At 51.9% G+C, this 12,865-nt stretch overlaps 1 protein-coding gene across 6 annotated transcripts in view; it reads left to right on the forward strand.

Annotated features, from left to right (window-relative positions):
• Positions 1–12,865, forward strand: part of LOC140399894 (type 2 DNA topoisomerase 6 subunit B-like) — a 58,062-nt gene that overhangs the window by 28,180 nt on the left and 17,017 nt on the right. For 2 of the 6 annotated variants that reach the window (XR_011937912.1, XR_011937911.1), the window contains exons 4-5: positions 6,064–6,117; positions 8,579–8,688. Coding sequence is in view for 1 of the 6 variants with exons in the window: in XM_072489371.1 (XP_072345472.1) it covers positions 2,076–2,096; positions 5,660–5,807; positions 6,064–6,117; positions 8,579–8,688; positions 12,150–12,233 (417 nt within the window). In the remaining 5 variants the exon portion in view is untranslated. Of the gene's footprint in view, positions 1–1,158; positions 1,856–1,938; positions 2,097–5,659; positions 5,808–6,063; positions 6,118–8,578; positions 8,689–12,149; positions 12,234–12,865 lie in introns of those variants that run through there. The other 4 variants (XM_072489371.1, XR_011937915.1, XR_011937913.1 and 1 more) reach the window with 4 other exon arrangements.

Below are 12,865 nucleotides of genomic sequence, written 5' to 3' on the forward strand. Positions count from 1 at the left end.
CCAAAGACCAGTGTTCGATCCCCTTATTAATCAACAACCTATCTGTTCGATCCCAGCCACGGGGCACTGTTCATGTGTAATTTGTACATTTTCCCCGTGTCTGCGTGGGTCTCACCCCCACAGACCCAAAGATGTGTAGTGTAGATGGATTGATCACGCTAAATTGCCCCTTAATTGGAAAAAAATAATTGGCTACTCTGAATGTTAAAAAAAATCTGGAAGAACGGACGGAGAGCATTATTGCTAAGTTTGCAGATGATACAAAGGCATGTACAGGAACAGGTTGTGTTGAGGAAGCAGGAAGGCTGCAGACGGACCTGGATAGACTAGGAGAGTGGCAGATGGAATACAATGCGGAAAAGTGTGAGGTTATGCACTTTGGCAGAAGGAATAGAGGCATTGACTATTTTCGAAATGGGAAAGGGTTTCGGAAACCAGAAGCACAAAGTGGCTTAGAGAGTCCCAATCAGGATTCTCTTACGATTAACATGCAGGCTCAGTTAGCAGTTAGGAACGCAAATGCAATGTGTGCTGTTGCGGATGTTTAAGTCTTCGGTCAGACTCCATTTGGAGTACTGTGAGCAGTTTTGGGCCCCGTATCTAAGGAAGGATGTGCTGGCCTTGGAAAAGGTAGAGAGGAGGTTCACAAGAATGATCCCCGGAATGAAGAGCTTGTCGGATAAGGAACGGTTGAGGACTCTGGGTCTGTCCTCGTTGGGAGTTTAGAAGGATGGGGGGGGGGGATCTTATTGAAACTTTACAGGATACTGCGAGGCCTGGATAGAGTGGACATGGAGAAGACGTTTCCACTTGTAGGAAAAGCTAGAAGCAGAGGACACAATCTCAGACTGAAGGGACGATTGTTTAAAACTGAGACGACGAGGAATTTCTTCGGTCAGAGGGCGGTGAATCTGTGAAACTCTTTGCTTCCGAAGGCTGTGGAGTCCGAGCCACTGAGTGTCTTTAAGACAGAGACAGATAGGCTCTTAATTAATAAGGGGATCAGGGGTTACGGGGAGAAGGCGGGTTACGGGGAGAAGGCAGGAGAATGGGGTTGGGAAAATATCAGCCACGATTGAATGGCGGAGCAGCCTCGATGGGCCGAACGGTCTAATTCTGCCCCGATGTCTTACGGTCCTGCTGCCCGTGTCCTTCCAGGTGATGGCAGGCATCGTGTTTGGAAGGAGCTGCCTTGGGAGCCTCGGTGAGGTGAACCTGTGGAGGTGAGTAGAACTGGAAGCCATCAGTCGTCACCAATTCGGAAGGAACCTCTCTTCCCAGGGAGCTGAGATGGGAATTCTGGACCCCTTGGAGGTGTGAATAGTGTAGAAGGAGGAACAATCTCCCCCTCCCACCCCATCAGGAGACCATCAACCCGCCAGCCCTGGAGGAGGCTCCCGGCCAATCCGGGAGGGTTGGCAACCAGGTGAGCAAACTTGTGCACACGACGGGGCGTCAGAGGCCGGCTTCCCACCGCCCACCCTCCTCAATAACCGCGGTTTATTTATTCATTCCTTTACTTTATTTTAAACCGACTTGCCTCCTCTCGCCCGCCCTTCGCCGCCGCCGCCGCCGTCTTCATCCAGCGCACGAGGGTCGTCGGCCAGGGGTGGCGCCCGGAGGGTAGGTCCGCGCATGTGCGCCGGAGATGTCGGCGAAGCGCGCGCACTGCAATTATCGGCCAGGAAGGAGGGGCGAGAGGCCGCCGCCGCCGCCGCGCAGGCGCGGCACTCCAGCCGCATCCATTTTTGGCGGCAAACGGGCGCCCGAGCTTTTCAAATCGAAGTTTCCGTTGGGCGCGCGTGCGCGTGTTGGGAGGAGGAGGCCGCCCTCCCCACACCAACCACCCCGCCCCTCCCCCCCCTCTTACCACCGCCCCTCCCCCCCTCTTACCACCGCCCCTCCACCCTCTTACCACCGCCCCTCCACCCTTTTAGCACAGGCCCTCCCCCACCTCTTACCACTGCCCCTCCCCCTCTTACCACCGGCCGTCCCCCTCCTCTTACCACCACCCTCCCCCACCTCTTACCACCGCCCCTCCTCCCCCATACCACCGCCAACACCCATTAAACAAGATGGAGTCGGCAGTCCGCCAGGTAATGGAAGCAGAGGGCATGATGGCTCTACTCCACTGCCGGCCTTGTGAGATACAGAGAGAACAGAAACTGCGCCAGGAGACAACAGATGGAGTTATCAGGGGGCAGATTATTTGGGATGTTGACGTCTTTTTAAATCTGAACCGCCAGACAAAAAAGGGGGGGATGTCACGTCAAAAACTTACTCGGTCACGTGCACTGGGTGGGGGGGGGGGGGTGTGATTCACCCCGAAGCGGGGTTGGCGGAGACGGTCCCGCTCTCCGGCCGGCACGAACGGGATCCCCGCTCGACGAGGGCGAGAACCACGCCTCGTCCGCGTGCACTTCGATCTCGGCGCAATCAAGGTCGAACGCAGCGGCAGCCGCTCCCCGGGGGAGTCGCTGCCGACCCGTCCCCACCCCCGGGGAGTCACCCCCGACCCCGTTGCCCCCACCCCCCTGTCAAGTGGGAAGTCGCAGGGGCGGCGTCCACGAAAGCGGGGAGCGTGCCCCGTGGGCGCCGCAGGGGATCGAGGAGGCGAGTGGCCCTCCCCGGTAACCTCCGTGCAGCTCAAGGGCAACCGGAGCTGCTGGCCCGGAGGTTATGGGGGGGGCCTCTATAGGGGAAGGGGGACTGCAGGGGATCAGCGCTGGGGATAAGGGTGGATTTTGAGGGCAGCAATGTGGCGCAGTGGTCAGCACTGCTGCCTCACGGCACCGAGGACCCGGGTTTAACCCCTGCCCCGGGTCACTGTGTGTGGAGTTTGCACATTCTCCCCGTGTCTGCGTGGGTTTCACCCCCACAACCCAAAAAGATGTGCAGGGTAGGTGGATTGGCCACGCTAAATTGCCCCTTAATTGGGGGGGAAAAAATAATTGCATACTCTAAATTTATTCTTTTTAAAATTCCCAGTCTCTGTTTTTCTGAGTTGGGGAAATGGTGGCCGCCTTGCACATTTCCCCATTATTACCAACGAGGAGCTGTATGGTAAAACTCAACAGGATATATTGGGCACAATTTTATTCAAGGGTTTAAACTCTTGAAACCAGCTCTTGCAGAGACTCAGCGAGTTCATTCATTCAATGCTGTTACCGACTCCAAAGCCAAAGAGTTTGTGTGGGGTTGTGAGGTCCTTGTGGCTGAATAACCGGGCAGTGCTTCTCATGTAGGTTTGCACACAGAAGAATCATATGGCCCATCGAGTCTGCACCGGCTCTTGGAAAGAGCAGTCGACCCAAACCCACACCTCCTCCCTATCCCAGTAACCCCATCTAACCTTTTTTGGACACGAAGGGCAATTTATCATGGCCCATCCACCTAACCTGCAGGCCTTTGGACTGTGGGAGGAAACCGGAGCACCCGGAGGAAACCCACGCAGACACGGGGAGGACGTGCAGACTCCGCACAGACACTGACCCAAACCGGGAATCGAACCCGGGACCCTGGAGCTGTGAAGCAACTGTGCTACCGTGCTGCCCAAAGTAACATTGTGGAAGCACCTGAGGGAAATCACTGCCCATGGAGCTGTGCTAAAACGAGAAACAAGACTGGCACCAAGCTGAGCCACTCTGAACCGAGTTTGCCCACAGGGTGCAATCGTCGGCAATCGCAAGCTCCACCATGAGCTCTTCTGTGGTTCTGGTATGCGCCAGTAGTCGTCGCAGGTTGAAGAGTCTGCTGTACGTTTGGGAGCGGATGTGTAAGCCCTCTGTCAAGCCAGTCTTCCCCCCCTCAGAGCATGATACAGGAGAAAATAGAGAAAAGGGGCTGTGCCAGAACACACCCTTCCTTAACCATTGGAGAAAGGGAAGCTGCCTGAGAGTGCTCCCTTCAGCTTGACCTGACTTTTCTGACCTGCGTGGGGTTGACACAGAGTGGTAAGAAATCTTGGCGGAAGCCCCAAGCCAAGGTATATGATGGTATCAAGACCAGGCTAAAGAGAAGAAGAAATTATGTTTATAATATAATTATATTTATAATAGGGTGGCTCAGTGTTTAACTCTGCTGTCTCACAGTGCCAGAGACCCCATTTCAATTCCACCCTTGCGTGACTGTCTCTGCAGAGTTTGCACGTTCTCCCTGTGTCTGCGTGGGTATCCTCCGGGTGCTCCAGTTTCCTCCCACAGTCCAAGGAAGTGCAGGTTAGGCGGATTGGCCACGCTAAAATTGCCCCTTAGTGTCCAAAGATGTGTAGGTTAGGTGGATAATAATAATCTTTATTGTCACAAGTGGGCTTACGTTAACACTGCAATGAAATAACTGTGAAAAATGCCCTCGTCACCACATTCCGGCGCCTGTTCGGGTACACGGAGGGAGAATTCAGAATGTCCAGTTCATCTAACCCACACGTCTTTCGGGACTGTGGGAGGAAACCGGAGCACCCGGGGGAAACCCACGCAGACACGGGGAGGATGTGCAGACTCTGCACAGACAGTGACCCAAGCCGGGAATCGAACCCGGGACCCTGGAGCTGTGAAGCACCAGTGCTACCATGCTGCCGTGCTAAATTGCCCCTTAGTGTCCAAAGATCTGCAGGTTAGGTGGGCTTAAGGGGATGGGGCAGGAGAGTGGGCCCAAGTAGGGTGCTCTTTCAGAGGGTTGGAGCAGAGCAGATGGGTCGAATGGCCTCCTGCACTGTGGGAGCAGGAGCACTCCTACGGCGCTTTCATCTGCCAATCTTCCCCGATCAAGAATGGCTAGGTGCAGATAAGAATTAAAGTTACATGTATTAAACATAAAAGACGGGATTCTCTGTCAGCGAGATTCTCCGTTCTGCCAGCAGCGCACCCACACCCGCGGATTTCCCGACGGCGTGAGGTGGCCACAGCGGGAAATCCCATTGTCAGGTAGCCGGGATGGAGAATTGCGTGGACGGTGAGGAACGCACGGCTGGCGGGATGGAGAATCCGGCAGAAAGTATTCAGAACAAGCCAGGGCGGGATTCTCCGCCCCCCCAGCCGGGTCGGAGAATCGCCCCCCCCCCCCCCCCCCCCCAGCGATTCTCCGCTCCGCAATGGACCGAGCGGGAGCTGGTTTTCGGCGAGTCCCGCTGGCGTAAATTATGCAAGGTCCTTACCGGCGGGACCTGGCTCTGCGGGCGGCCTGCGGAGTCTTTGAGGGGGGGGGGGGGGGATCTGGCCCCGGGGGGGCCCCCGCGGTGGCCTGGCCTGCGATCGTGGCCCACCGATCTGCGGGCGGGCCTGTGCGATGGGGGCACTCTTTCCCTCCCCACAGGCCGCTGTGAAGCTCTGCCGTGGCCGGGCGCGGAGAAGAAACCGCCTGCGCATGCGCCAGAACACTCTGGCGTTCCCGCGCATGCACTACCCGCGCTGGCCGTCAGAAGCCCTTCGGAGCTGGTTGGCGCAACGCCAACCCCTCCAGCGCCGGCCTAGCCCCCGAAGGTGTGGAGGATTCCGCACTTTCTGGGTGGCCCGACGCCAGAGTGGTTCACGCCACTCCTTCGGGCCGGTACGGCCCGCCCCGCCGGTTAGTGGAGAATCCTGCTCCCGTCTTTATTATTAGCCATAGTATTAGAAATGATTCGCAATAACCAGTTGGACACAGCGGTGTGTTTTCTTTCCAGATTATAGAGCACCTTATTATTCATATTAAAAATGACAGCAGAAGATTGAGAAGATCGGCTGAGCTGGAAGGAGACCTGCTTGTATTGGTCAATGCGGTGAACCCAACCTTACGCTTCCACGGGGAATGTCTCTTCTGTGTAGTAACAGGTAGCTGCACAATGACACACAAACAGGCGCTCAAGGTTGATAGCGACCAAACTGAAACTTAAGATTTGGGATTTTCCAGTCCCACGCTGGCGCAGGGGTGCAGTCAACGGCAAATCCCGTTGACAATGGCAGGACCGGTAGATCCGCGTCCGCCGCCAAAAAACACGCGGCGGGTTGGTGGGTAAATCCCGCCCATAATCGCTTATGTGTTTTATTTGTCACGGTGTTAATTTTTTAATGACTCCAATTTGTCCAGTTGCAGCTGCTGGACAATGGATCTCCAAAAATCAAACCGATCATTTTTACAAAGGTAAGAACCAATCTCTGAGTCTTATTCTTTCGGCTCCTCCCGGTTTCCTTGGGATCGTCACAATGCCGGCTGATCACCCTTCGTGCCACCTCCGCCTGTCAGTCACCCGTTCCTCTTCCACTCTTCTCTTTCCTCCATCACCCACACCCCCCTCGCATTTCCTCGCTCTGCAACAGGTGACCGTACCAGTGGTTAGCACTGCTGCCTCATGGCGCCGGGGTCCCAGGTTCGAGCCCGGCCCCGGGTCACTGTCGGTGTGGAGTTTGCACTTTCTCCCCCGTGCCTGCGTGGGTTTCATTCCCACAACCCAAAGATGTGCAGGGTAGGTGGATTGGCCACGCTAAATTGCCCCTTAATTGGAAAAAGTGAATTGGGTACTCTGAATTAATTTTTAAAGAGATGACCGTACCATGTCAATCTCTTCCCAGCTAATTTCTTCAATGCTCCCACTATCTTCACCGATCTCCTGATGTGCTGGATTTGTGCCTTCTCGTTTCTCCACGCGTCCATCTCAGCAGTTGCATCTCTTCAATGCTCAGTCATCGTTCCTCTGTACTCCACGTTGCTCAGGTATCTGCAGCATAAAACAACGCCGGTCTCTTGTAGGTTCTTCCTTTCCGTCTCAACGATACTTTTCCCTCACATAACGCTCGGCTGTGCTTCTTCCAATGACTCCAACAAGAGCTAACCTGTTGCTTAATTTCCATTTCTATACTTCCGTCATCTGCCGCCACTGACCTCAGATACTTAAAACTATTTAGTTTCTCCAAGTCTTCAACCATAAATCAATAAATCTCATCCCTCCAAAGCTTCCTTAGTTCCACGCCTGTCTACTTTACTTTTAAAGCCCCCCAGGTTTCTGTCGGTACGGATGTATAACTTGCCCAAGGTGATTCTCCAACTTTCTTTCCACTTCACAGAGAAATATTTTTCTCTTTGCAACAGTTGTAGTAGAATTGTAAATAGGTTTGCAAATTTTCTGCACCTTTTACAAAGAGAAAATCTTTCCCCCCTCCCCTCCAAATAAAAGCAATTGCCCATTGCTGTGTTTTAGGTGCTGGTTTAGCACAGTGGGCTAAACAGCTGGCTGGTAATGCAGAACAATACCAGCAGCGCAGGTTCAATTCCCGTACCGGCCTCCCCGAACAGGCGCCGGAATGTGGCGACTGGAGGCTTTTCACAGTAACTTCATTGAAGCCTACTTGCGACGATAAGCGATTATTATTATTATTCCCCAAAACGGGACAGAATAGATCAGTGAATCTTTATGTGGGGGCCGAGAGGCCTTACTCCTAGTCACTGTGTTGCTGAAGCAGACTGACGATATTTACTCTCATTACTATTTTTAGTCAAGTGACACTTTTACAGGCGGCATGGTGGCGCAGTGATCAGCACTGCTGTCTCACGGCGCCGAGTTCCCAGGTTCGATCCCGGTTCTGGGTCACTGTCGGTGTGGAGTTTGCACTTTCTCCCCGTGTTTGCGTGGGATTCATCCCCACAACCCAAAGATGTGCAGGGTAGGTGGATTGGCCACGCCAAATTGCCCTTTAATTGGAAAAAATGAATTAGGTTCTCTCAATTTATTCTTTTTAAAATTGATACTTTTACAATTTTTCCGAAGCACATAATGTGGAAATACCAAAGTGGCATTCTACTGCTTTATCTTCAATGCATTGGTCCTCAGAATTACACCAACATGTTTTGGGCGCTATTCCCCCCCCCCCCCCCCAACGCTGGGTGGGAGAATCGGCGGGGAGCCATGCGAATCGCGCCACGCCGCCCCGACCCCCGCACACGATTCCCCCCCCCCCAGAAACCAGCAGTGCGCGATTCTCACCGGGCCGCACGGAGAACCGGCAAGCGCCGATTCTCCGGCCCGGATGGGCCGAGCGGCCGCCACGACACGACAGGTTCCCGCCGTCGCTGCCGGCGGGAACTCAGCGGGAACGCTGGGGGGGCAGCCTGTGGGGGAGGGAGGGAGGCTCCTTGACCGAGGTGGCCTCCGATGGAGTCTGGCCCGCGAGCGGGGCCCACCAATCGGCGGGCCGGCATCTCCTCCCCCGGGCCTACCTCCTTCCGCGCGCGGCCCCAGAACCCCGGCGCCATGTTGGTGAGGGGCCGGCGTGCGTAAGATGTTCCCCGCGCATGCGCAGGATGGCGCGGCCCAACTGCACATGCGCAGGATTGGGCTGCCCCAACTGCACATGCGCGGGTTGGCGCGGCGCCCATTTGGGGGCCAGAATAGGTCGTGCCCGGGTCCTGTTCGCGCCGTCGTGAAACGTGACGGCGCAAACACTTGGCCACCATATCGGAGAATCGCCCCCTTTATTTCTGACAACATTGCCCCTGCACTTCATTCAGAGTGAAAACCCCTCCAGTTCCTAAAACTGTTGGGCCTGATAGAATCAAATTATTTCAATGGACTTATGCTTGTTCCAGTGACACTGATCTCTTCCATCAGTAATAGAAAAGCTCTTGCTTCAGCTATCCTTACGCGTGGTGCAAACGGATATGGAGAGCGCTGATTTAAACGAGAAGATCAATTCTCCAGGGCTCAAGATGACGTTTGAGGTACGAACAGTGTAATCGGCCGCCACTAAATGCCAACAACTATTTTTTAAATTCCTTGAATTTGTCATGATTTGAGGAGGAGGAAGAGCGTAAGAGGGAAAGTAGCAAGATTTATTGGTATTCTGGTGTATGGGCTGAATATAAATGGATATATACGTAAAATAAAGGCCCCAGATGAATGGCTGAGCTGGTTAATGCAATGAATAGCTGGAAGCAGGTGTATAGAACCTTAGTTAGAACACACTTGGAGTATAGGGTTAAGGAAAATCCCAAGGCTTTTTACACGTACATAAAAAGCAAGAGGGTAGCCAGGGAAAGGGTGGGCGCACTGAAGGACTGGCGAGGGAATCTATTTGTGGAGCCAGAAGAAATGGGCGAGGTACTAAATGAATACTTTGCATCAGTATTCACCAATGAGGAGGAATTGGTGGATGTTGAGTCTGGAGAAGGGTGTGTAGATAGCCTGGGTCACATTGAGATCCAAAAAGACGGGGTGTTGGGCGTCTTGAAAAAATAGTAAGGTAGATAAGTCCCCAGGGCCTGATGGGAGCTACCCCAGAATACTGAAGGAAGCTAGAGAGGAAATTGCTGAGGGTTTGACAGAAATCTTTGGATCCTCACTGTCTCCAGGTGATGTCCCGGAGGATTGGAGAGTAGCCAATGTTGTTCCTCTGTTTAAGAAGGGTAGCAAGGATAATCCAGGGAACTACAGGCCGGTGAGCCTTACGTCAGTGGTAGGGAAATTACTGGAGAGAGTTCTTCGAGACAGGATCTACTCCCATTTGGAAGCAAATGAACGTATTAGCGAGAGGCAGCACGGTTTTGTGAACGGGAGGTCATGTGTCACTAACTTGATAGAGTTTTTCGAGGAGGTCACAAAGATGATTGATGCAGGTAGGGCAGTGGATGTTGTCTATATGGACTTCAGTAAGGCCTTTGACAAGGTCCCTCATGGCAGACTGGTACAAAAGGTGAAGTCACATGGGATCAGGGCTGAGCTGGCAAGATGGAAACAGAACTGGCTAGGTCATGGAGGGCAGAGAGTAGCAATGGAAGGGTGCTTTTCTGATTGGAGGGCTGTGACTAGTGGTGTTCCGCAGGGATCAGTGCTGGGACCTTTGCTGTTCGTAGTATATATAAATGATTTGGAGGAAAATGTAACTGGTCTGATTAGTAAGTTTGCAGATGACACAAAGGTTGCTGGAATTGTGGATAGCGATGAGGACTGTCAGAGGTTACAGCAGGATATAGATTGTTTGGAGACTTGGGCAGAGAGATGGCAGATGGAGTTTAATCCGGACAAATGTGAGGTAATGCATTTTGGAAGGTCTAATGCAGGTAGGGAATATACAGTGAATGGTAGAACCCTCAAGAGTATTGACAGTCAGAGAGATTTAGGTGTACAGGTCCACAGGTCACTGAAAGGGGTAACACAGGTGGAGAAGGTAATCAAGAAGGCATACGGCATGCTTGCCTTCATTGGCCGGGGCATTGAGTATAAAAATTGGCAAGTCATGTTGCAGCTGTATAGAACCTTAGTTAGGCCACACTTGGAGTATAGTGTTCAATTCTGGTCATCACACTACCAGAAGTATTTGGAGGCTTTAGAGAGGGTGCAGAAGAGATTTACCAGGATGTTGCCTGGTATGGAGGGCATTAGCTACGAGGAGAGGTTTAATAAAGTTGGTTGTTCTCACTGGAACGACGGAGGTTGAGGGGCGACCTGATAGAGGTCTACAAAATTACGAGGGGCATAGACAGAGTGGATAGTCAGAGGCTTTTTCCCAGGGTAGAGGGGTCAATTACTAGGGGGCATAGGTTTAAGGTGTGAGGGGCAAGATTTAGAGGAGATGTACGAGGCACGTTTTTTACACAGAGAGTAGTGGGTACCTGGAACTCGCTGCCGGAGGAGGTGGTGGAAGCAAGGACGATCGTGAAGTTTAAGGGGCATCTTGACAAATACATGAATAGGATGGGAATAGAAGACCCCGTAAGTGCAGAAGATTGTAGTTTAGTCGGGCAGCATGGTCGGCACAGGCTGGGAGGGCCGAAGGGCCTATTCCTGTGCTGTACTTTTCTTTGTTCTTTGTTCTTTTTATGTCAGTGCTTGGTATAAGTCAAATAAACATAGAGAATAACTTTACAAAGGCTATATATATATAAACATTTCAGTTCTGCTGTTAATTTGCTCCAGAATCTGAAATAGTCACAGATTATGTCTACCAATCGCAGTGAGCTCTTCGGGACAAACTTTGGGGGGGAAGAAAGATCTCGATTTCAAAACATTGATGGAACTGAGGATATCTCTCCAACTCATGTGGGTTGAGGCCTAGAATTAGGCTTTGGCACTTCGCCTTAATCAGCTGTGCTGCTGAATTTCAATATGATCCGGGATATTTTTTAAAAGCCGTGCAAAATTAAAATGTAAATACAAATCTCAAATTAGAAATAAAAGTTGCCAAGAGGCACGGCCAACATCTGAATAGCCAGATTAATGATTCATGGTTAAAGTCTTTGCTCCCCAATGTAAATAGATCTGTTCCCCTTTGGCATGTTGGTAGATATGGTGCCGACCCTCTCCCCAGGATGTCAGGTCGCTGGTACCTGGGTTCAATTCCAACCTCAAGCGACTATCTGTGTGGCGTTTGCACGTTCTCCCCGTGTCCTAATGGGTTTCCTCCGGGTGCTCCGGTTTCCTCCCACAGTCCAAAGATGTGCAGGTTAGGTAGATTGGCCATGCTAAATTGCCCCTTAGTGTCCCAGCTTTAATAGTAATAATCTTTATTGTCACAAGTAGGCTTCCATTAACACGGCAATGAAGTTACTGTGAAAAGCCCCTAGTCGCCACATTCCGGCGCCTGTTCGGGTACACGGAGGGAGAATTCGGAATGTCCAAATTACCTAACAAGCACGTCTTTCGGAACTTGTGGGAGGAAACCGGAGCGCCCGGAGGAAACCCACGCAGACACGGGGGAGAACGTGCAGACTCCGCACAGACAGTGACCCAAGCCGGGAATCGAACCTGGGACCCTATGCGCTGTGAAGCCACAGTGCTAGCCATTGTGCTACCGTGCCGCCCACACAGGTGGGGTGACGGTGATTGGGCCTAGGTCGGTGCAGACTCGATGGGCCAAATGGCCTCCTTCTGCACCGTAGGGATTCAATAATTCTACGATACCATGAGGGAACCTTGAATGGGAACATATTTTTACTCTGCAATTGTTTTGATCAGGATTAGTCCAACCGGTGTGCAAAGCCATTCCATGTGGCCCCCGGGGCCAGTTTCAATGTCAAACAGGTCATTTGGAGTGGAAGATTCTGCAAAGACCTGCTCCTCCAATCATAGACCATTCCTCTCCTGTGTTTCCTCGCTAGAATTATGAATTATTAGTTAATCCCTTTCTTGCTGCATTTAAAATAAATCTCCCTTGAAGTCAATCTTTCTTTTCTGTGTTAAATAGATTTCTGAGACTAGCCGCATTGTGATGACAGATTGCTTAACAATCGAGCGTTTCTTGCACAGGATCGGAATTGTGTATCCGCAGGTATTGAACATGGAGCAACTGGGTGAGCTCAGGAAAAAACTAAACCTCAAATCACATTTGAATTTTGTTCCTTCACACTAAGACCCACGCATTGAGCCTTCGAATGTGGAGTGCCAGCTGGGGGATCATGAAAATAGGAATAGGCCTCAGGCCTGTTGCCCCTCCATTGAATGAGATTGTCTGCATTTTGGCTCCATTTGCAGGCATTGACTCCATTTACTTGATATCCTTCAGCAGAAAAAAAATCCACCATTTTCAGATTTAGAAATAGAATTATTAATTGGGAATGAATTACTATCCTTCATAGAACATGGAACAGTACAGGCCCTTCGGCCCACAATGTTGTGCCGACCATTTATCCTAATCTAAGATCGACCTAACCTACACCCCTTCAATTTACTGCTGTCCATGTGCCTGTCCAAGAGTCGCTTAAATGTCCCCAATGACTCTGACTCCACCGCCTCCGCTGGCAGTGCATTCCACACCCCCACCACTCTCTGTGTAAAGAACCTACTTCTGACATCTCGACTATACCTTGCTCCAATTATGTCCCCTTGTGACAGCCATTTCCACCCTAGGGAAAAGTCTCTGGCTGTCCACTCTATCCATGCCTCTCATCACCTTGTACACCT

Source organism: Scyliorhinus torazame, chromosome 24 (genome assembly GCF_047496885.1).
Source record: "Scyliorhinus torazame isolate Kashiwa2021f chromosome 24, sScyTor2.1, whole genome shotgun sequence".
In the NCBI taxonomy this organism is placed as follows: domain Eukaryota; kingdom Metazoa; phylum Chordata; class Chondrichthyes; order Carcharhiniformes; family Scyliorhinidae; genus Scyliorhinus; species Scyliorhinus torazame.